Here is a 25,201-nt window from a genome sequence, read left to right as displayed (position 1 = left end):
TTGTGGCTTGGTATGTCCTAATTTCAAATTGGATGTTTATCTTGGAAAGGCTTCTATCTAACTTGTCCATAAAACAGCCCCACTTAGCTGTATGAGCTCTGTGAAAATGGAATCCAAAGCTGGTTATTAAGGGGAACTGGAGATAGATTCCATATGGCAGAACAGCATGGAGGGCAAGACTCAAGCCTCCATCAGGCGCGGCTTGGCTGGAGCTCCTGATCTATCCGTGGACACTCGTTGCATTACACCAGAACATCTGGATTATTGCTTGTAATGTCCCTGGGAAATATCCACTTTCCATCAAAGCCTTTATCTATCTCAGTCGGACTTTGAACATTTAGTATTTAACACAGTCACGTTTGATGTGACAGACTTGCTCTTTGCCTTCCAACAATTTTTTTCCCCCTGACTAAAGGCAGGGTAGGAAGAGAAAGGTATTTATTGCAGTGTTCACAGATAGAAAAGAACACAAGACCTTTATTCTATTTATTTCTCCCTCACTATTTCTGCAAAACTCACCATTGGGATGTTCGGAAAAGGTGGCCTCCAGGAGAGAATAATCTGGGGGGTAGGGGTGCCTGGGTTTGCAGGAAGTGGCTTAATTACTTTAACATTTCTCTTCCACGGCGAGACTGGCATGGGACTGAGCGTGGAGTCTGCTTGGGGGACAGTGTCAGGGCGTCCTGGCTGTGGCCGGATGCAGAGCTGAGCTCTTGCTTGTGCTCCCACACTCCATACAATAAATCGACTCCTCTGCACTCACTCTGTTAACTCAATAGCTCAGGTTTTCATGTGTGTGCCCTCGCCTATAAGTGAAATCTGTCATCTTAATGCAGGTTGGAATGTGAAAGCAGAGAAGGAAATGACCCATCAAAGGAGGAGCCCACCCCACCTGAGCTGAAACAAACACCAGGAGATAAAGCAAAGTTTCTGGGTCCTGACCCTAATTTCTCAGCAGACGTAATGGATAAAATATAGTACATGAGGGTTTTGTTATTTTTCTCTTTCCTCCCAAAGGATCGAAACCTTTTACTATTTCTCTGTTGTTTCATTCATAGGCTCTACCTTCCCGAACCTTCCCCCCAACCCCCAGTTACCACCCATTCTTCTAAACAGACAGTGGGCTTTGGAAGCATCCATGCTCAAATTTAATAGTGAAAACAAGGTGGGATGAGTAACTCAGAAACAGATTGACTTTCACAAAGTTGAAAGTTTCAGAAACAATTTACTTCCAGCTCATGGTAATCCCACAGAAGCAAGCAAGGAGCCAGTTGTGAAGAAACTGCAGGGTTTCTGATCACTTCTGGGACACTCAAAATGGACAGCAGTTGGGGACAGTCTGAGGACCTGGGCCAGGTGGCAGGCTCGGGAGGTGGTGATGGGGACTCAGCACTTTGTTCTCTTGGTGTCTTAGAAAGGAAAACCCAGGGATGACAGACACGCCAGCTCGGTGCCTCCTATCTGTCCCGGGTCAGGAAAAGGGGCAGAGAGAGAGGTGTGGGGTAAAGAAAAATCCTGAACAGAGAAGAGGTTGTCCTGGAAATCTGTCATCTTATTGCAGGTCACCAAAAGTTACATTAACTTTAGCTACGCCACACTCCAGAACAGCCTATGCTGACAACGCTGTGGAGCAGTTCTTCAAAGTCTGCCCTGGGAAGTAACGAAACACAAAAAATAAAAAGGTGAAAAGTAAAAAGAAGGAACAAGGAGAAAAAGCCTGGGACAGGGCACACCTACTGGATGCAAACTATTCTGTGAGTGATCTAGCCACGTCTCCACTGTGGTCAGCTGCAGAGCTGAACTCTGGAATATAAAGAGATAACCTTTTCATGTCTCCAGGGCGTCCTACTTGAGGCTCATGAATCATTTCTCCTAAGTCATTGTGGGAAAGTAGATACTCAAGGTCAACAAATGCATGAGAAAAAGTTAACTTTGCAAGCAAAATGAGGAGTAAAGCAAGATTCCGGCTATGTGGGCCACTGCTTTGAAAAGCTGAGGGAGAACACTGAGTCTGTGAAAGGTCTCCCTGAAATATTCCTTTCAAGCCTCTTCAACACATGAGAAGACTGCTCATCGTCAACGGCCCCTACAGCACGTCAATGAGAAGATCTACACATCCACAGAACAGGCTTCCAGAAGAGATGCCACTTGACGGCTCCTTTATATCATCTGAAGAGGGCCCTTTAGGCATAAATTCTCCTCGAGCTACACAAAAATCTTTGCATAAAGATATAAAGAAAACCTCTTAAATTTTCCATATGGACTTGGACAAGGAAAATGAGATTTATACTTGCAGATGAAAACTGTATCTCACTCCCAGGGATGTGAATGATCTGCGTACAAAGGCCTTGGCTAGAAAAGCTTTTTTTTAATTAAAGTTAATATTTTTATATTATGAGGGAATATCATAATTTTAAGAGCTTACTTCTTGCACTGAAAATCAAAATTAGATAAGAGAAGATGAAAACAATTGATAGAGTTTATAAATACTCAATAACTCTCAGTGTTCAGGACCAAGAAAATACTTCAAATGCATTAAGGAATAAGGGGGTGAGGGTGGAAATAAAGGGATGTGATCCAGCAAGATTTTTTTTTTGCCCTGACCTCTAGTAGACTCAAAGTTAAATACTGTGCTCATCTGCAATAATAGCCATTGTTTATCTAGTATTTCAATATTTAGTATTTTAGTAATATTCAGTATTGCTTGACTCCCCTGTATCATCCTGCCAACCTTCATTTCTGTGTCTTCTTTTTTCCATGTCTCTCCTTGAATTACAGTACTTCAGGGGTGCCCTATTCAGGGCTGGGTCAGAATGAAGCCAGTGAAAGATGGGCCTCCCCAAGATGTCCAGAACAGGTTCCCAAGACCTCACACATTGGCATATGGATTATTTCAAACTGAGATCAGTTGAGGCCCTGCAGGCTCATGGGAAACTTTTACCACTCCCTTAACCATCTAGAAGAATGAAAATAGTGGGGTTATCCAGAGTTAGGATTTTTATAAGAAATAAGCTTTCCACCATGCAGGGCAGATATCTGATTTTATGAGTTCCTTTCTCCCCATCATGTGAGTCTCCCACTCTCCCCTTGAAGGCCCCATACCCCACCCCATCTCTCAGCTCAGGAGATATTCCTGCATTTTCTTCATTGACCTTGGAAACCATGTCTATATAGATTTCCCGTGTACATATGTCCTTGAATTTTCTCTTTTCTACCACAAATCTGTTCTATGTTAATTTGATTGCTCTACCAACCCAGAAGGAACCCAGAGGGGTAGAGGAAATTTGCTCTCTTTCCCTACACCTGTGAGACAGTGGGGTGAACAGTTTAAGGAGGTGCTCACTCACTTCTGCAAGGGAAGGGCTGGTACCTGAGCCCAAGTGCCTTCTGTTTTACATGGTCATCAACATTTCATCCTTAATCCCATCCCTATGCACCGATGGGTGGAAGATAGATAAGTAGATAGGCAGATAGCTAGACAGATAGAGCAAAGACACAGTGGTTCTCCCTTCAAATTCTTCTGACTGTCTTCCTTCAATTTAAGTTCTCTCACATTAAACTTGCTTTGTGGCAAGATACTGCCAGGATCTTAATATGTTAAAACCAGGTCACCAAAGTCCAAGTCCTTAGCATAACAATAATGCCTCTAAAACAGCTGTCTGCAAAGTGCTTGCACCTGTAGTTAAAAAAAAAAAAAAGACAGGGACACTGTAACCTAAATTTATGCAGAACCCTTACCATGTGGATCACTACCCTTGCAAAATCAAGACACTAAAAAAGAGCATCAAAAAGGCAAGGTTTTAGCCACCACAATTTGCATCAGAATCCAATAGTAAAAGAAAATCCTTCCAGGTATTGAAAGCAGAGGGAATATAATGCAGACAGTAGTTCCTCAGGCAAGGCCATGGCTGGGCCTGAGAGAAGCCCGGGCAGCAACAGTGGGACCTGTGAACACGCTCAGGCTGGAGCAGGGGACAGCAGTCCCTGAGAAGGTGCAGAGAGTAGGTGTGTAGGTTCAGGGGCCCAAGATTCCATCTCAATCACTCAACTCTGCCTCTGTCAGCCAGAGACAGGATGCACACATGTGGGCAAGACTGTGACAATAAAACTTCACTGGCAAAAACAGAGGGCTGAATTTTGTCCTCAGGTTCAAGCTTAACAGCCCTTGGGCTAGAAAGACCGAAGTATAGAAGCTGAGATCAGGGGCAACAGGTGGAAGCTGAAACCAAAGCAGGCCCAGCTATCTCAGGCGAAGCAAAATGCAGCCCATGTTGGTGGGAAATGGAGAAACGCAGGGAAAAGGCAGCAAATACCCTGGCTTCTCCCTTCTCCTACTCTCTATCCTGCCAACTCTACTCATTGGGTAAAGCCAGCGGCCAAGGGTAACTGCAGAGGCCAGTCTCCCAGGTAACAGAGGGGAACAGAGATGAAAAAACATGAGGTCAAACAGGCCCCAAATTGGCACCATGGTCAAGTCATCTGCAGGAAATAAAGGCCCCTGGGATAGGACACGTCTCCACCCTGGGAGAGCTGCCATAAAAATGCATTAAAATTTTGGTCAGAAGAAGGGCTAGGTAAGAATAGATACTTAGTGCAACTTCATCTAAAATAAGGGAAATCCAGAACTAAAGGGACGCTCTGGTCACCCACAGCACCTACGCAAGCCAAGATGGCCGCAGGGGTGCATGTGTGCACATGTGTGTGCCTGGATGTGTGCACATGTGTTTGCACATGTGTGCCTATGTGTGTGTGTGCAAGTGTGTCTGTATATGTGTGCATGCACATGTGTGTGTGCAGATTCTAAAAATAAGCAAAGATTCATCAATTCCATTCTTTATCTTTGCATTTTTCTCCCCATTAGACTATTTAGTGCCAGAGGAGCTCACTGCTGTGAATTTTCTCTCTTGGCAAGTGTTACACTAATTCTAAAAAGGAGTAAGGTGTGAAAGCAGATCTTTCACATGCAGTCCCTACCCAAAAAGGAGTAGGCAACTGAGTCAGGCCCTATCAAACCTATTGTCCATTTTCATTTTAAAATGCTCATCAAAAGGTAAATAAAAGGCTTTTGGGTGAAGCCCACACTTATTTCTAAAGCCAATGTCCTTGTATTTACCATATTAAAATCAGTGGGTAAGGAAGCACTTTAAAAGAGAATGTAAAAACAATGTAATTTTTGGCCCCCTGGGATGGTGCAAAATTATAAACTCATGAGTTTAAGAAGTAATTATCTAAACAAAATTAAGTTATTATAAGAATAAGATTGAGATGAAAAGGTCAATGACATTTTATAGGTAATACATTAGTAAGAACTACTAATAGTTTAGATACTTGTAGGAAGTCCTTCCTTTTCTGTCAAACATCTGTTATCTAATTTTGACATGTAGTAGAGAGAAATCCTGAAAATGCAGCTTATAGTAAAGTAAAAATCAAAACCAACAAGCAACTATAAACCAGAGACATACTATGGGTGGGGGCGGAGGGAGTAGGATCAAAACAAGGGGGGTGGGGATTGTATGGGGACTATCACCAAGATGAAAATGCATACATTGTGCAAAAATGAAAAATGATGTAAAAAATATATAAAATAATTAAAAAAAATTTTTAAATAACACAAAAAAAGAAACACCCAGGTAGGTCGACCAGGGATCTCACCGCATCTGTAGATATTGCACATGATTCATTTTCCCAAGCCACATTAGAAGCTTTTCTGTTCCAAACTACAAACTCTCAGTGGCATAAAGGCATCCTCACCAGTGAAATTCTCCCCCAAGATATAAATTTCAGCCCTCAAATAAAGTCACGAAGAGCCTTCAGCGAGCTCTCCTCATTGAAGGTTTGATTAAACATAAATACAAAGTTTAGGCATTTGTGAAGCATCTGAGTTCAGCACAATGAAGTTAAAATTCTAGAAACTTCCACAATAGGGAAAAAAGAAGACAACAGCTTCATGGAACCCGCAGCCCTGCGCACACACATAAACACCGCTCCAAGGAGCCGCTCCTTTCTTATTGTGGATGTCTTTATCCAGGCCGGCAACATTCTTCGTCTCCCTCTCTGTCCCGTGGACATCGCTCCATAACCTCTCCTGGCCTCCCCAGGCACCTATATTCCCCAAGCTCACAATTTTTCTTTCTAGCCTTTATGTTCTTCCACAAACTACCAGTGGTCTTCCACAGGCCGGGGCTCCCTAACTAAAGATGGTTATTGATGTACAGTACCAGTGTTTTAGTGCAGCAGCAGAATCAATAAAGGAGAAAATACTGCTTTGTCAGGTTTCACCAAGGCATGCTGGGAAACTTTACTGCTTCAGATGGTTACAGAAACCCTTCCGTGGGAGAGCAAGAGCTGGCTCCCTTCTGCGGTAAGAAATGATGTTCTTCTACCCTCTAGTGACTATAAAGGAATAAGACAAAAGTTGAAGGGATTTCTGAGACAGCTTCTCAGTATTATTTATGGTCTCTTAATTTTATTTCTCCAAAGAAGCCGAGTCTTAGAAACCTAGTGAACTAGGAGGAGAACAAAGCACCTGGTCACAGCTATTGTTGAAGTGTTCAAAATGCACTTGCAAGAGGATATACATTCTAGTAAGAGTCAGAACTAGGGCTTTGGATCTCAAAAACAAGGTTTGCAAAGTGCACCTTCTTCCTAAATGACTTTGGAGAGTCAGGTTATAAGACTGTCTGTCTGTCTGTCTGTCTGACTCTATCTAGCTCTATCTCCCTCTTGCTCAGTCTCTCTCTCTCTCTCTCTCTCTCTCTCTCTCTCTCTCTCACACACACACACACACACACACACACAGTCTTACAAACACACACTATTTTTGTTTCCATCACCTTATTTATTTTTACCGTAATCTTGACATTAGTCACTTATGTTGCAACTTGCTAATTTAATAACTGATAAATTCAGAACACATTCCTATCTCGGGATACCTATACTTTTTACAAATTAGACAGCAGTGTGCAATTGCTCAAAAAGAGACAAACAATGTGAAAAATTACCAGGACATCATGAAACAATCTTGAAAGAAACTTAAGGTAATAAATGGCTGTTCAGAAGATATAAAAAAGGTTTGTGAAATTTATGACATATTCATCTCAATTAATCTTTTCATTGCCCCTATCACACGAAAGCTGGGTTCCTTGTAATGGTAAATAATTTCCTAAAGGATTAAAGCTAACTGCACTACTCCGAATAATCCAAGCTTAATGAAGTGTAACAGTCTGACATGGTCGGTACATATGAAATGTCACTACTAAGACAAGGGGAAGTTCAAACATCTGGCTAGACCCTTATTAAATGAAATTTCAAAGGGGGTGTTGTTTCTGGCATAGCAGTAACAGCAGTGAGAGGGAGAGAATGCTATTATATGTAAATGTTGGATAATACCCATCATATATATGTTTGTGTTTGCTACAAAGATGATTTTTTACTAAATGATACAAAGGGGGAAAAAACAAGTATATTTACCTTGCTGGCACTCAGTCGCTTTCGATTTGACCACCGCTAAGGATTGTATCCATGGAAAGATGAAAAATAGAAAAATGGAATAAAGAGAAAGAAAATCATTAATGACATTGTCGTATTATTATATGAGTGAGAAGGTGCGGGCTACATTTCAACAATCAACACCCAACTTCTAAAGTTACTGAGAAAACACCCATGTGAGCAAGAAAATAGAGAGAGAAAAATTTCTGGGTTGTCTGAAATCATTTTCTCAGAATATTCAACAGTGAAAAGACAAGGACATAGGAACCCACTCCTTTCTTAAGAGCACATTCATTCTTCATTGCCTCAAAAACAAGAATTTTACCTCTAAAAGCAAAGAGGAAAAGCAGCTTTCTCTTACTTACTCTCTCTTACCCAGATTATGAAAGTTTTTAAGAAGCTCACAGGAAATGTTAGTTGATGTTCAGGTCAGTCAATCTGCCTGCTCTGTTCCCCACTCTGTCTCTGGTGAATCCTCTTACCCCCCATACCTCTGGCCTGTACCCCAGCTCCTGTATGCATAAATCTCCATAGCTTTAAATGCTAGAAAAAATAATTCCATTTACCTCACTGGTGAAATCTCAATATTCAGAATAACATAGAAAAATTCTAAGTTCCTCCTGCACGATTAAGAAATATAGGCTAGAAAGCCAGGAGGAAAAAAAGAAAACATTTTCTGAACCCAGTGGAACTGTGGTTTAACTTCACCACTCTTGTCTTTGAACTCTCATTTGTCATGCTAAGGCTGCTGAATTTCAGCTACAATTAGAATTCTCTTCCAGCAAAATCTTCTCATTACCCCATCCAGGACTGCAAAGCTCTACTCTGGCTGGTTAACCAGCTAACTGGATGTTAAAACTTGGATAAATTTGGGAGATTACAACTCAATTATGAATCTAATAGAGCAGATCACATTCACTATTATACTTAAGGAAAAAATACCTTTAGGCAAATGACCTCTCCACGTTGCCAATACGTCTTCCCAATAAATTAGAAACCTGAAAACAAAGTCTTTGGGGGAAATGTGTTTACATGCCAGTGACCAGCAAATAGAAACACTGGTATACAAATGACTTGAAAATATTTCCCAGTAGAAACACTTCCCCGGGTGAAATTGTGAATCCCACATTCAGTCCAGAACATAGAACTACAGACACTACAATCCGGGCATTGCGATCCAGTCTCGTCATATTTTCCCAACAACATAGAGACAGCCACTTTCTTCCAAACCACCACCAAAATGAATCATAACCTTAACTGTCCATCAGGTTATTTGGGGCCTTTTCATATGCACTTCTTTTGATTTTTATAGTAATCATAAAAGATAAACAAAATGGATAAGGACATGATTGGATGTGCCTCTTAGTGTCAGTTTAGCAACATCCTCAGAGCCACCAGAGTGGCTGCCTCATGCCAAGCACTGAATCTATTCGTTTTAATCCTCACAGTTCTGTAAAACAGATACTCTTGTTTTCATTTCCATTTCATACATGAGGAAATTGGAGCTGAGAGAGGTTAAGTAAGTCCCTGCATTTGACCTGATCACTTAGCTTCTCAAAACCAGCAAGCTAGGCGACAAACCCAAGCGATCTGAAAGCAGAGCCCCTAATTCTAAGAGCAATCCTTTGTTGGTTGGGGAAAAAAAAAATAAAGAAACAGAGGAGGATTGAGAAGCTTCCAGCCACGACCTTGCCTGCTCTTCTGCACTCACACCTCTGGGCTCAAGCTGGGACTTAAACTGAAATGTCTCCACCAAACTGTAAGTTAACAATGTACTTTATAAAGAAATTATTCCCAGTTAAACAGTCCATTGTCTTTCCAGGCTCCAGGGTTAGTTATTCCCATTAAAAGCCCAGCGTAGAAATCTTTCAATATGAAATTCAAGTCAATAAAAACTATTTTATTTTATATATACTTTCTACAGTATCTACTATATCCAAATATGCACACTGAAAAACCACAGAAGAAAGTATTCCTTGCTCAGATACACTTCAATCCAAATGTGTGTGTGTGTGCACATATACTATGTGTGCACATATGCAGTGCACATATATTATCATCATCATTATTATTATATATACACAGAAAGACAAAAGACTGTGTGAGAGCTGGCAGGGGTATTGCAACACCCCACAAGAGATATTTAAAATAAATACACTGGACACTAGTCCTCTGCCATTCAAACAAGAGGAAAGAAAATGAGAAAGTTCCTGTGTGAGCTGATATGCTGTGTGACAAACTCTCAAAAACAGGAGAGGGTGTGTCAAAGGAAAGAGACACACCAAATAAGAGGAAAAGTGTGCCTGCTAGGTTGGACTTCGCAGTGATACTCTTTCAGATGTTTTACAAAAACAAACTTGAGCTGCACCTAATATTAATGATTCTGCAATTTGAAATACATTTGAACTATAAAGGCATGACTTTAAAACTCTTCATCTGGCATGAGAGAAAGACATTAAATATATTTTAAAAATATTTGAAGCCAGGGTGATGGCAGAATGTACTCCAACACACCACAGAAAAATTCATAAGGGAAATAAATACAAATATGTAGCTATTTACCTGGAAAAACTACCTGATTTTACCAACCCACTTAAATACCTAAAAAATGCTTTTTAAAAATACCAGCTGGCAATTGCTTAAGCATGCTGCAGCAAACAATAGTGGGATGCAGTGCACGCTATTTTAAGCTTGTACCCAGCTCCGGTCATCTATGGATTCCATCCTATCCAGTGGTGAGGCTGCTAAGACTAAGAGAAGCTAAAGAAAATCCTTCCTTTGTTATATTGGTAAGAAAAAAAAGTTTATTTTCAACATTAAGATATTTCAGCACCAAAATATCAGCTTTATTGAGGTCTCACGGTGCCACCTCTTAAAAATTAATAAGCGGAGCTTTATTTTTTTCATTTATTGTCAAGTAAATTCTCAGAATTCAAATTAAAAATAGCCACTACGTACTTGACCTTCTGGAGATCGAAATGTCTGTGTGCAGCTTTCCTGCTTCTTCAAACTATCATCTGTGCATTTACTAGTAAATCAGTCATGATGGTCATCATGAAAATAAATTAAAATTAAAAGCAAAGGTAATGTCAAAATGAAGAATATTCTCCTCAATGACCCCACTGCCTCAATTCAAGAAGTATTACCAGAGGCCTCATATCTAAACAGGATTCAGATTTTCATATCAGATTCTAAATATGCCCAATTTTAATACACTTTGGTCCTTTTTCAAATATTTCGGTTAGGATCTAAAAATGCCTTCAAATAAGTTACAGTCAAACAGGCCTAAGAAAACTGTACAAGGAAACCTTAACATTAGTAAAAGTATCTCTCATAGGACATGTTCTAAGCAAACCATAAGCACCGTGTGCATTTTAATATAGCAAAACAATGTGCACCCCTAACCAAAACAGAGTTAACCCCTTAATGTATTTTCTTTCCGAAATCCCAAAAGAAAGGACATCTCTATCCCAGATAGGGTCTTACAAGTTTTCAGAACATTGTCTGTATCCCCCAAATAATGATAGTACTGTCAGTCACCCGGTAGTGCAGTTATCAAAGGACAATAGCCATGAAGAATTTTAAAAAGAACAAAAGGGTCACACTTACGTGTCTCTTGAAATCGCCCTGTTTTACAACTAGATTCAAATTTAACACAATCACTCCCATGTCGTCTTCTAAACTATTGGGATCTTCCAATTTTAAAATATGTTCAGTTGTTCTACAAGCAAAGAGCAAGAAAGCGTTAGCACGTCCTGACAGTGCTGGAGAGTTGCGTGAAGCTGGTGGTTCATCTCCCACCGCCGAGTAAGGGTGACAGTTAAAAAAGCACCAAATTCAGTGCAAACCAACCAATGTCAGGGGAGAGAAAGGAGCATTGTCCAATTCAACAGTTGGTTAAGCGATACTTCTTCCCTTTCTCCCAAATACAGCTCAAGTACTCTTTTAATTTTAAGTGAGGTGCATTAATTAACTCAAACATGAACAAAGGAAAATATAAAATCCAACACAAATGTTTAAACATGCGAAGGAAGATTTAATGTCTGATTAATATCTTGGGAAGCTCAAAAAGAAAAAAAATCACAGAAAAATGTGAATTTTAAAGCTCTCCTTCATCTGTTCAGGACAGTTTGGTCATCTGATCTAGATGAAGACATTTAACATTGTCCTGAGTTCCCTCTAGGTTCATTGCAACAATTCAAGATAAAAAATACAATACCTGTTTAGTTCCAGATCACTGAGAATTATAAAAGCAGAGCCCATGAAGTCTGAAGTAGTGAGGTCTCGATCATATACCTACAAGCAGGGAGGGAGGCCAGTGACACATAAACATGAGTTTATCAAACATTAATAAATGCAACAGGCTGGGAAGCTGGAAATCAGTCTTCCAGATCTAAACATAATTTGCATTGTACAGCTAAAGAGGAATTTCACCAAGCTGATGGAGAGAGAACAAAAATGATTCAAACTTGCCGATTTTGCCTTCCACAGCCAAAACAACAGCAGAAAATACTTTTAAGGCAGTATTCACATGCATTAAAATATTATGTGCAATGGACCAGTCTCTGTAGTTTAAACGGTCTCTCATTAAAATTTAGTATTTTCACAGTGAGCAAATCTGCCAATTAAATAGAAATTTGCTAAATATTCTATGGCAATCCCATCCTGCACTCAACTCATGCAATTTTAACCCAGATGTTTGAGCAACTGATGCTTATAACCGGTAGCTGGGAGCTCTATTAAGTACAAAGTTATTCCTAATGAGAAAGGCTTTCGTACTTGGCATTGCTGCTGAACAGTAATAATTCTTCCACATTCAGTAAGTTTAAACACAACCAATGGAGAAATTATTTTCCCTGTGATTTTCGGTAGCTCATACTTCATTGATCTGAGTCCCCACCAAGGGAATAAGGAATCCCTGGCCTACTAAGATTTTTAACCTAGTGCTGAGGAATAATAAAAGAGTTCATTTGGGGACGCTCCCTTGTAAGAGGGCAGAGATTGCTGAGAAAGAAATGATCTTTAAATAAAAGAGCAGATTTGAAAGCCATCTGGGGTTACCTTCACTCGTAGCTTTTGATCAAGGCTTTGTATGGGTAACACGACTATCTCATCCCAAATCGGGTTCAAGTTCTTATATATGACTTTGCTTTTGTAAAGCGTCTTCCCATTCAGCTTAAATTTCACATAGGGATCGCTCGTGCCTTTAAAAGAAAAAGAGAACAAGACAGATCTTAAAAATAGACGTTCAGGTCTAGGATGTCCATTAAGTAAAGCCCCTTTCCGCACTCCCAGGAGCCAGCATTTCACCGGGCACACCCAGAACAAATGTCTCCCGGGTGGAGACAGAACACCCCAGAGCTGGGAAGGAGAGAAAAATTAAATCATTTGGGATAAATGCCTGATTCTTCTTCGCCTTTTGTGGTAGAACATAAACGGGCCGCTTGAACTTTTCTGCTTTGTTTCATTGTGGAGACGTCATCCCTACACCACCCGCAAAATTTCAAGAAGTGCTCCCCCAGCACCAGTCCAGGGTGTCAGGATCCTGGGGAGGAGCCCAGTTCTCTGCAGAATTTCAGGGAGGCCATGAAAAGGGAAAGAAACCATTTGCAAACACTGGGCCTGATGGCTGACTCAACAGAACCCTGTGCATTAGCGATACTCATAATAAATAAATCCACCTCTGGAACCACTGGCTCAAAAGCTGGGGTGACCCATGAAGGCTGGACCTGGGGGGGGGGAGGGGCGTGAAGATCAAGCCGACAGAGTGGCATTCTTCCCTGCTTGCTGCACCTGCAGCGAAGCCTTGGCTTTGTCTCATCCAGGCCAGCTGAACGTCACAACAGCCGGGCCCTCCGCTGGCCCCGGGGTGACACCCCTGACCCGCCACTCCTCCCGGGAGCTTTGAAACAGACGCCAGAAGGAATGAATAATCTGTCTCAGCCCCTCTGTCCAAAGCAAAAAGAAGGGCCTAAGACGGACCCTCCTCCATCCTCTCCAGATCAAAGGAGAAAAAAGTGCCTGCAATGATAATCCATGAACTATGTGTCCATGTGTATGTTACAGGCATGCAAGCATGCATGGAACATACGTGCTCACTGATAACTAGCACATGATGAATACAGAAGGCACATGTGAATGAGCCGTCAGCGAGAGCATCACCCAAGGCTTGCAGACAGCACAAAGGAAAAACGTCTCCACTGGGGACTCGGGATGCGTGGACTGATGGTCACACAGAACAGGGACCACAGGCACCAACACCACAGCCTGTCTGTCCAGTGACAGGTCCCAGGTGCCTCGGACCATGCCCCGCAGAGACCAGTGTATCTACAGACATGAACTTCTGATAGTCGAGTCAAGCCAACATAAGCTAAGAATATCAGATCAATCATCGAGCAGATTCTCAGTGATGAACATTTGCCAAAGCATCAATTCCCATCCTTGGTGAAGCCAACCTCTTATTTTTTTTCCAGCTTCCTTTTGTTTTGATTTAGCTGCATGACTGAAAATGAAGGCGCCACATGGCCCAAGTATTTTAAGTGGCAGTGGCATCACATGAGAGCCAGATGATGGACTGGCCTGCTTACAAGTCTCACTCATAAGCCCAGCCGGTGCCCAGGGCCACTGACTTCCAGACAAAGAACCAAAAGTACAAATTCGCACAGAGACATAATCAACGCTTCCATTTGAAGTCCAGTACTGACCTGGGCCGAAGGCCAGAAGTGCCTGCTTAAACCAGGACACCTGCAGACAACACACCCAGGCTGGATGGCAGGGGACGTCAGAGAGGGTGCGCGCTGGCAGGCAAGGGCACACGGGTGAGTGAGCCCCTGCCTACCCCCTTTGAGTATCGGGGGTACCTCTGGCAAGTCAGGCTCTAACCATCATTCTGATATAGAGATATAAAAAAGTGGGGGGGGCTATAATAAAAAGAGGCCTTTAATTAAATGAAATTACCACTCTGGGATCAGGCCTTCATGCTTGTCAGCGTGCTCTCAAAATAAACATCTCAAAACTGGGCTCGGTGGTGTCACTTTCTCACAGGCAAAGCATACTGGGTAATCCCCAGGCATCTGACAGCTACATAATGTTCAAACTGTTTCACGGGTGAATGGCGGCCTTTGCGTGAAAGAAAATATTAATGTCTGGAATTCATAGAAAAAGGGACCAGGGTTTACAAAGCCAAACACGGGAAGAGGGTGTCAAGTGAGGGCCGCGTTAATTGTTAGGGAACATCTGAGAAAGAGGGAGCACTGGCGGTTTTCTCTGAGAGTCTAAGTGCTTGGCTGTCAGGGAAGTGACATCTCAACTAGGCAGGTTCTGAAAAGGGGTCGCTGCTCAGGAATGCAGCGCCCAGATTATTCACATGATGGGATGACACCTGAATGGGTGGACTTTAACCTCTTCCTCGGGAGCTTCCCAAACAATGAGGCTCTTTGGAAGAAAGAGGTGGTTGGTAGGTGGGGAGGAGAATGAAGCCGAGGAGCCTGGAGACCAGGCCTGCGTCAGGCCGCGGCCGGTTCTGCCGGGCGGACCCCAGGCCGGCACAGCACCTCGAGTGGAGAAGCTCCAGGCAGAGCCCTTGGGCCGAGCTGCCCGCTTCATTTGAAAGCCCCCAGGGACCCACGGGTGCCAGAAGAGACAAAGCCATTCCCGGGTTCTCCAAGATTGTTGCAGCAACGACACTCCTGACGAGTGTGTGACTCCTTATTTAGGCTCGTGTTCAGTGACTCTGTGGAAGGCCAAGACCCTTTGGGGGGCCGGCCAGCCTGCTCACACCATCACTGCCAGGCACTGGAGGGCTACCAGGCACATCGCCCCCTGACTTGCTCTCTGTGCTGGCAGGCAGCAGGCACCCCGGAGACTCAAAGCAAGGCCCGAAGGTAAGAGTCACAACAGAAGTGAACGCGGGGTGACGTGAGCTCACAGGTGGAGTTACTCATTTCAGGTGGAGGACCCAGGGAAGCTAAAGCAAGGAGATCGGGGTGGATCCAGGCTGGCAGAGGACTGATGTGGAATCAGCAGGAAGATGGGCAGGGGGCGAGCTGGAGGGAGGAGGCCCTAATGGCCAGGTGAGTGAGCAGGTGTCGCCAGAACACTTCCGGGTATCTGGAAATTACAGGGAACAAACTTAACAAGAAATAAAGTTTAAGAGGCAAGTTCAACTGGGAGGATGAGGGCCCTAAAAAAAAAACAAAATAAGGATGTTAGGGCTTTGTTTGTAAGAAATATAGCTTGGGTTTCTTTTTCCTGTTCTCTTTCTTCTTGATGTTTCTAACAAATGAATGTGACTCTGAACATATGAAAAGATAAAAGGCAACACCCCCTTAACTTGTCACTTTTCCTTATTCCCCTTCCTCCAATGTACCATTTCTTGGGTGTTTTGCAGGAAAAATACAAGACCTACTCTGACCCCAAGCGTGACCCGCTAGGGCTGGCCTCACACTGTCTCCCTTCAGTACCCTGCGTTGCTCTCCGTAACAGCCCTGCGGATTCCCATTATTGTGAATTCATTATTATTGACTGCATAAATCTTCATCGTGTTGTAGCTTCATTTACATAACTAGTCACATTTACTGACACTTATGTCACTTTCAATTTTTCTTTTAACTAGTAAAACACAATAAGTTTCCTTCTACGACTCTGCCGTTCATAAGTGATTATATTCAAAGGGTATTTTTTAACATTGGAACTTCTGGGCAAATGACTACATGCCTCCTCTGGTCCTGACAAACATCGTCAAGTTGTTCGTGCAAAGTCTGTCAAATCCAAACCCCTCATTTTCTCCCCACAAGAGTATACATTCAGGGCCTCCCTGGTGGCCTAGGGGTTAAGTCTCAGTGCTGTCGCCTCTGCGGCCTGAGTTCCATCCCCAGCCAGGGCGCTGACCCACATGGCGCAGCAGACCTCTCCTGTCTCCCCGCTGCTCCCTCAGTAGTTTAATTCATTCAGTCTGCCTGTTCTGCTCCCCACTCTGCCTCTGGTGAATCCTCTCACCCCACACACCTCTGGCCTGTACGCATAAATAAAAATTTTTGTAGAAATTTAAAAAAGCAGACTTCTCTAAGAGTACACATTCTGGATTTGTGTCTCTCTAACACTCGATGTTACAGTCCTTACACCAGTGGCCTGTGAAAAAAAAGTAGCTCCATTTTTCTCTCTAATATTTTGAATAAAGCTTAGAATCTTTCACATTTTAGTGACCTAGATTTCTCTTTCTTTGTGCAATTCTCGTTCACACCATGCGTCCATTTTTCTGTGGGTTCAAGGCTTGTCTTTTGCTTACGAATTGGAATGAATCCTTAATTATGGAAACCAGCCATTGGCTGTACATCTTGTTATAATTTATTTAAACTTACATAACAATTTCCTGCGAGATGTTATTTTTATTCAGTCAAATTTGCCAACATTTTATTTAAGGCTTTGTGTTGAACACTCTGCGTGTAAGAATTTTTCTCACTGCAAGATTTTAAATTAGTTCAGCCGTGTTTCTTTCCACGGATTTTGTAGTTTTTTATTTGTTCCGCTTAAGTCTTTGGTCCATCTGGAATTATTTTAGCGGGAGGAGGGAAGGTTTACTTATGATCAGGAGAGTAAAATGATCGGAGCCAAACTTTAGAAATATAAATCTGGCAGCAGCTTATAATTTAGAAGGAAGAAGAGACAGACTAAAGCAAGCCAACCTGGCTGTTGAGATAATAGAGCCTCGGGGAGTTGCGGGCTGAGAAAGCTACACCAGGATGGAAGAAGTAGCCTTCCAGGGTTTCACAAAGCGTGGTCCATGGAGCCTCCTCTCCAGAGATGGGGTATGTCACCCATCCACCGGGGAACGCAGTTTACGATTCCCTCACTTGGAACTTTATAATGTAAAGAATAATAATAAACTCTGCTAAGAAGTGTATTAAAGGCAAACACCAACAATAAAGACAGCTTCAAACCCGTCTACTCCATATTTCATGATCTTACTGAAGCACCTGCAGCCATAATATTCAACACCTCCAAATCAAAACTCCGGGAGGGAAGAGTCTAGAATTGCCTTACATGCTTGGTGGGTATTACCAATATGCGATAAATGAAAAAATAGACTCCGGAGTAAGAGAGACATAATGGGTTAAAACCCCAGTCCTTCCTTTTAATATGCAGTGGGCAATTTACTCAATTTCCTTATGCCTTAATGTCTTCACCTGTAGATGGAAAAGCACCAACCTTATAGGATTATCTTGAGAACTGAATCAACCAATATACTTTAATGAAAGCAGACTCTAGTCATTTACTGAGAAAGTCCCACAGTAAGCACCGTTTTTAGTGTTACTGCTCAGCTAATGGGGAGAGTGTATAACAATGTATGTACTAGTAACCCCATCTTTGTGTCCTTAGTTTTAGCTGGCCAAGCAAACCTGCCTGGTGATTTGTCTCTAGAATGTTCCCTCTATGGCATCTCTAAAAGTATGAAATCTACATCTCCTTCTCTCCTCATAAATGGAATAGGAAACCCCTATATTTCTCACAGGATCGCAGGTGGCTTGGGAAAATCTCCATGAACCAATCTCTGCTTTCCTGGAGGGCACGGTCTGTATAAGAAACTAAACTGACGATGAATTCATGCACACAGGACCTCAGAGCAGTTTGCAGATAGAACCTGATGATCTATCTCGGCAAGAGGACAGATGACAACTCAAGTCAGTCCTAGCAGCATCTTCAAGAACTATGTTATTTAAAATTGTGTTTTCCACTTACCATTTTATGTCTCATCCTGAGAGGCTGTTGCCATGCTAGGACTATTTTTTTTAAGGTTTATCCATTTATGCATACAAGAACTGGGGTACAGGCCAGAGGCATGGGGAGTGAGAGGATTCACCAGAGACAGAGCGGGGAGCAGAACAGGCAGAATGAATGAAATACACTGCTGAGGGGAGCAGCGGGCGACACAGGAGAGGTCTGCTGTGCCATGGGGGTCAGCTCCCTGGCAGGAGATCGAACTCATGCTGCGGTGGCTGCCGATAGCTTCCCAGTGCTGACACTTAACCCCTTGTGCCACCAGGGAGATCCCACACTGGGACTATTATGGGGACAATGATCAGTAGCATCTGGGGAAGCAGTTCATAGAAAAAGACAGGCTCAAAAGTCCTTCTAATATGACAATAAAACAAAGCTGCAGTGAAGCTGTAATTAACAACTCACAGCCACTATAGAGAAAGCAGAACATCAAGATGCACTGAAGACAGAAATAAGGAAGGGGTGGCAGGGAGGGAGGGACAGAGAAGAAGGGTCACCACCACTCTCTAGGAAACCTTAATATGTTGACATGTACAGACTTAACACAAACACACACACACTTTTCACAAATAAAGGCCTTGGTCTTCATGCTATATTTTATCCATACTGTATCATATCCCTCTGCACCCATAAATACATGTCTACAAATCAGTTCCATGATCATATCCATGTATGTTTGTACATATATATGAAAATTTACTATATAGGACCTTTAAAAAAGCACCTAGCACTCCAGTCTTGAACTTAAATTTTATTGCATTGAATCAGAAGCAGTATTTGTAGGCAAAACCTACTTATTTGTCCTCATTTTCCGGGTTAAAGATATTAGCCAAGTGGTCTCCCCAAAAGAAAGTTGGCCTCAAGCTAGGAAAGCATCTAAATTAAATGCACTTCTCAGCAAACCTGTTCCTGAAAAGACACTGACTCTGTATTTCACATTTTATAATATCTGATAATTTTGGTCAGGAGATCTTAAAAGTCCAGCTACGAGTTAACAAAGATCTCTCAAGTTTTTAGGAAACTGACCGACCTACAGTGCTAGGGAACATGAAAAGGGGAAGTTTGACTTTTTTCTTAACTATTTACTCTATTTGCACACAGGCATTGAGATTCTTTTTTGATAAAGCCACATACTTTGGAGCTTTGTTTTTACTAGAGAATGAGCAAAATGCTGTTGTTTTATAGGATCCCCAAGTCCTGATTTCTCTGAGGCTAAGCGTTTGCAGGGCCGCTGCTGCCCCCTAGCGGGCAAGATGGGATTTCCAGCTTAAGTCTGGCCAGGGTTGCAACCTCCACCCACCGCTTCTAGAACCCACAAAAGAGCAGCAGGGACAGTCCTGGGGCAAGTCTCCACACTGGCAGCAGAAAGAAGAAAGTGTGTTTCCTCTCTAGCGCGAGCTGCATAGCACTGAAGCAGCAGCAGGTCAAGGAAGCAGAATTCCAAGGGCTGTTTTACCCACTAACAACCACAGGGCACATGAGGCGTTCCGGGTTCCCGGCCCATCTTCCTGCAGTTGATGGCCGAGCCTCTGGAAGCCTCTAGAAACTGTCCTTTTGTTAACAGCCACCTCAGTGTCATAGTTTGGCCACTGAGCCTTTCCTGCTTGACCTGACCCTGAGCTAGCCCCCTAACCCTGAGTGCAATGAACCGCCCTTCCCTACCAGGCCTGCCAGGTGTGGCCCCAGACCCTGTAGGCAGAACCACCCTCAGGCGAACCCCGAAATATGATGGCTCCAGACAATTCCCAAAATCCAGCAGCTGAAAGAATTTCCAGGGAGCAGCTCACAGTGGAATCAATGATCTGAAATGATCAATTTTACTCAAACTTGTGATTTTAGTTACTTACAAAGTGTGTATGGAATAAAGAGTTGGATGTAGGGAGATGGGGTGTGGGTCCCTCTGGGACCTGATGCCCTGCGTTATGGCCTCCCTGAACCCTAAACTCCCTTCAGGGCTCCCCCAGCACCCTGTCCCCCCAGACTCAGCCCCTCCCCTGCCACCTAGTGTCTTCTCCTCTGCAGTCAACCCCCTCTGGAAACTGCAGACACAGTTTTGACATGCCTGGTCTCTTCTATCATTTTTTTGGCCAAATTAAATATCATTTTAAAAGGTATTTTTATTTTGTATTCATTACCAATGAACAAACATGAGTCAGAGATTTTCAAATGCTATTTTTAAAAGTTTTCATTCCCTAACTTTATGCATATAAATACCTTTTAAGTAGATGAAAGAAAAACATCACCCATAGAGTGATGAATTCTGTAAATTCAGCAAATGGACTATTGGGTAAGTAGATTATTGAACAAACTGGCTTTGGACCCTCCAGGATTTCCACCCCTCTGCTTGTGATCAGGGGATCAGAGCCTGGGGTGGGGGTTTCAGCTTCTGCTTACAGACAGCGAGTATGGTTGTTCCAGAAACACCAGAAGACCTAAGGCCCCAGGTGAAGTTAGAGGCAGGCAGGAGCAGAGACCAAGGGCAGAGGAGAGGCTGTGGCTCTGTGCATCTCAAAGAGGCTGCCAAGTCAAGGTCAAGGGAAGGAAGTGACAGGCAAGGACAATCACTGCCCAGGGCTCTGTGCCGCATGTATGTCAGGAATCCATGTTGCCAAGGCACCCCCACAGTTATGAGGCCTCACATCCTCCCTTCTATTAAAAAATATTAGAAAGGTCTCCAGCCCGAGCTAATGTTTAAGCATAACTCAAACGGGACAGATGTGTACCTCGACAGAAAAGAGAACAGGACTGGAGATTAGTAACAACATCAGCGATGGGCATGATCTCAGGTCATCCCCCGAAGCTGTCGGGGACCAGCATTATTTGCAATGCTGCCTTAAGGATGAGGAAAGCCTGCACATTCCAGGCCCAGCCTAACACTCAGGCCCGCTGCATTTCAGGGCCTTCCTCCCTGGAGGAATTTCAAATCATAACCCCCAAATTCTGTTCCACCTGTCATCAAGAAGTAGGGGGCCTGTCCCAACATTCCTTGGAATGGGCAACTTTGTCAGGCATACAGCCTGATGTGACAACACTGAGGCCTCCCAAGGTTGTCCCGAAGAGGTGGGCAGGTCCTACCTCATGCTCTGGACTGTATGCCAGAGGTCTGGGCGTGAGATGACTCTGGCACACCCAGGCTGCATGCAGAGCCCTTATGTGCAGCAGCCCTCATCTTCCAGGCCTCTCCATAAGTGCTCAACATGGGCACGAATAGGCCTCCAAGTCCACCGATGAACAGTCCCAACGGCCAAGCACACCCAACCACCAGGTCTCTTCAGGGGAGGCCCCAAACCATGTGCAGCAAAGTCAAGCCTTGTCCAAATCCACACTCCTAAGAGCCACCAATACGGTTGCTTGGGGTGCTCAGATTTCAGGGTAACTGTTGCATGTGATGGTATCTGAAATAACTCCTTTCTCCCCAGCCTGCCATGCTGCCCCCTTCAATTCAGCAAGCTGTGAAAGTCTGAGGCATGACAGCCCTGAAATGCTGGCAGAAAATCAAGCCCCAGGTATGGGTAAAATGATGGCCATGTCAGATATGCAGTGGCACCCCTGGCTGCTCACTGTGGGGTGAGACATGCATACGCCTCACAAAGACACTCTTGAACGCCACAGATGATGAAGCAGGCTAAGTAAAAAGAGCCCCTCAAAACACAACAATCCCCACACAGGGTTTAGGTCGGTACAGAAACGAGTAGTCAGTAAAACCAACTGGTATGGGGAAATTCCACTCACCCCAGCGCAAACATGCTAAATTAAATTCAAGTCCAAGATCACCTGCCAGGTGGAAGGCACTTTATGACCTGAGCACAGGTGGGAAGCAGCGTGGCTTTGCTCCAGGGAACTTGGTAGGAATGGAGGTGGGGTCACCTGCAGAACAGCTGCCGACTCTATAAAGCGGGAGAACAGCCAAACCTTCTCATCTTCTCTTCCTCCCTGAGGGTGCAAAGAGGCTCAAAGCTGGCCCAGCAGCACCCAATCTGGGAGGAAAGGCTGAGCTGTGGTTAGACAAGGAGGCCAGGGGAGCAAGGCTGACAGGACACGCTCCTGTCAAAGCCAGGAAGGACGATGCTCACATGGGCTTTGAAGCTCAGCTCCACTTACATGCTGCGGGGCCTTGGGGGAGTATGAAACATCAAGAGGAGGAAAACCAGCTGCTACCTGTGTCGGGGTGGGTGTCTGCATCTTGGAAGGCTTCAAATGACCTTCAAAGGCTGAATGACCCTCTTTCAGATGCTCAGTGGCTCCCAAGCACCGGGGAGCTCACGCCCCCTGGCAGTCAGAGGCGGTACTCGAAAGAGAGCAAACCCCCCCAGTTTGTAAAATTAAAAAGTGCTGGTTGACCTTTCCATACAGTGAAACGGTGGCGTGGTCCTGGCACCTGTACAAAATAACACATCTCTAGGAATCAGAGAAAAATCCAAGAAACAGGCCCTCATTAACATGTATTGCATTTTAATACATGATTAACGGGCGGCCGATCAAATCATTAGGGAAAGGAATATTCAGTCCTAGTTAATTAAATAGCCATTTGGCAAAGAATAAAACTAAGTTCTTACTCGGGGCCAGAAATCAAAATAAACTTGAGACAGATCAAAGAGATAAATGAAAAATATAAATCCAAACAGAAATGAGAACAAACATAGAGGTTAATACATGTCTCTCTCTCCAGAGAGAAAAGGCTTCCTAAGAGCAAAAGCAAAGGAAGAAACTCTCCAGAATGGGACTGAAAGACTTGGAAAGATGTTTGTAACCAGAACTGGATAAGCAAAACTATAAGGGAAAGGATGAACTGCAAAAATACACATGACCTTGGGGCCTCCCGGGTAGCGCAGCGGTTGAGTGCTGGGCTGCGAAGCTGCCCGCAGCCTCTGCAGCGCCAGTTCGATCCCTGGCCTCCGGCGAGGGTCCCACATGGCACGCAGACCTCTCCTGCTGCCCGCTGCTCCCCTCAGCAGTGTCTTCAGTCAGTCTGCCTGTTTTGCTCCCCACTCTGTCTCTGGTGAATCCTCTCACCCCCGCATCTCTGGCCTATGCCCCAGCTCTTGTATGCATAAACAAATAAATAAATCTTTGAGATAAGATTTGTGTAATAATAATTAAAAAAAAAAAGAATCTGTGTGGGGAACACCAGCAAGAAAGCCAGCAACTTACAGTCACATTCTACTGGACTGTCAAAAGAAAAATAGGTTTAAGAAGCTCAGACCAGTGCAGTAGACTCAATGACCTGCCAGGATGCCTTCCCAGGCCACGCTGGGGAAACTGAAGGGTCATTTTTCTGGGTCAAACTTAAGATGAGAAAGATAAAAACCCTCAGTCCAAAATACGGTCTTTATTCGAATACTCACTTTGAAAAGCTTTCCTTGCTTTCATTTCTGCTGTCCCACAACAGAAAGTGGAAATTTGCCTCGGAAAACACCCTGAACTTCCATCACAGTCATTTGCTCCTGTTGTGGGTGCGGGTGTGGGTGTGTGGAGAGATGTGGGCGGTGGGTGGGGGGGGGGCATAAAAACTATCTCAAAAAGAGAAAACAAGCAAAAGATACGCAAAAGGTGCAAACAAATTGCAAGGAAACTGGGGACAGTTAGGACTTTGGCACCATTAACACTGTGGGCCACCCCATTTTCCAGGCTGAGAGGCAAAAGTGCATCTCACCAGCAGCAGACACTGCCACACTGACAGCTAATGTTTGTGGTGTGCTCTGTGTTATTCCTGCCCACGTCCCCATGACCACACGTTAATCCTCACAGTCAAGGCTGAGCAAGTGGTCAAACCTCCTGCAGAGTCCACGACTCCTACCCAATGTCCACTGATGCCCAAGACCTCACATCAGGGCACTAGACAGTGGCAGCTCTGCTAGCTCCAGAGGGTAAAAGGGAGGGAGGCAGATGGGCAGACCCTGCAGGCCAGAGGGAGGAAGAGCTCAGGACACGTCTGCTGGGATGCCACTCAGCTGCTCCCTGGAACACAACACAGTGCTAGAAACACCCCTGTCCCTCAATTACAGCCACCACCCAACACACAAAAATGGTTGCTTTCTGTGTTCTAGAAAAAAAGAGGCTCTCTTTGCAAAGGCAAAGCCTGTATTTCACCTAGATGTGGTATGTAAAGAAACCAAATGGATGAACTAAATAAAACAAAAATACACTTTCAAGCTGTAAAATCAATTGCTGGTTATCAGAAGAGATGGTGAAAGGGAGGGGATAAATTTGCTCGAACAAGTCAATTGTATGGGGAAGGTTGGAACTTCGACTTTCGGTGGTTAATTAATGTATGTTGATTTGTAATGCTGCATACACGCCTGGAATGACTATGATGCTATAATGCAATGTTACTTCCTAAGAACATAAGAAATAAAAATCAATATAAAAAAGATTAATGTGGGGCCTCCCCGGTGGTGCAGCGGTTGAGCGCTGAGTTGCGAAGCTGCCCGCAGCCTCTGCAGCGCTGGTTCGATCCCTGGCTGCTCCCCGGCCACCAGAGGGGGGGTCCCACATGGCGCGCAGACCTCTCCTGCCACCTGCTGCTCCCCTCAGCAGCATCCTTCGGTCCTTCTGCCTGCTCTGCTCCCTGCTCTGGCTCTGGTGAATTCTTTCACCCTCCCATGCTTCTGACTGTACCCAGTGATTGTATAAACAAATAAAAATAAAATAAATCTTAAAAAAATAAATAAATCTACTTATAAGAAAAAAAAAGATTAATGTGTTATCATAAAAGTACAATCAGAAGAAATTAACCCACTCAATAGCAAAAGGAGTAAAGGATTACGATCGGTGGTATCTTACACTTGAACTTTCGAGAGCAGTTTGGTACTTTGCTACATACCTATGTAGCAGCAGATTTTTCACACCAGTGGATCTTTACGTCTTTGATCTAAGTCATTCTTTTCTAGAGGAAAATGTTTTATCCAGTGCATTTTCCCTGTAATCTGCAAATGAA

At 43.7% G+C, this 25,201-nt stretch overlaps 1 protein-coding gene across 4 annotated transcripts in view; it reads right to left on the bottom strand.

Annotated features, from left to right (window-relative positions):
- The window catches only part of MCTP2 (multiple C2 and transmembrane domain containing 2), a 200,497-nt gene that overhangs the window by 114,003 nt on the left and 61,293 nt on the right, over positions 1-25,201 (bottom strand). For 3 of the 4 annotated variants that reach the window (XM_037510041.2, XM_054694750.1, XM_037510040.2), the window contains 4 exons: positions 12,550-12,692; positions 11,708-11,784; positions 11,098-11,209; positions 7,471-7,506 (listed from right to left, as the gene is read on the bottom strand). In XM_037510041.2, coding sequence (XP_037365938.1) covers positions 7,471-7,506; positions 11,098-11,209; positions 11,708-11,784; positions 12,550-12,692 — 368 coding nt within the window. Of the gene's footprint in view, positions 1-7,470; positions 7,507-8,430; positions 8,450-11,097; positions 11,210-11,707; positions 11,785-12,549; positions 12,693-25,201 lie in introns of those variants that run through there. The other variant, XM_054694752.1, reaches the window with a different exon arrangement.

The sequence above is a fragment of the Talpa occidentalis genome, unplaced genomic scaffold (assembly GCF_014898055.3).
Source record: "Talpa occidentalis isolate TD23 unplaced genomic scaffold, MPIMG_talOcc4v2.1 talOcc4.14, whole genome shotgun sequence".
Taxonomy (NCBI): Eukaryota; Metazoa; Chordata; class Mammalia; order Eulipotyphla; family Talpidae; genus Talpa; species Talpa occidentalis.
Note: the sequence above shows the minus strand (reverse complement) of the source record. Positions and strands in the feature narration are given on the sequence as shown.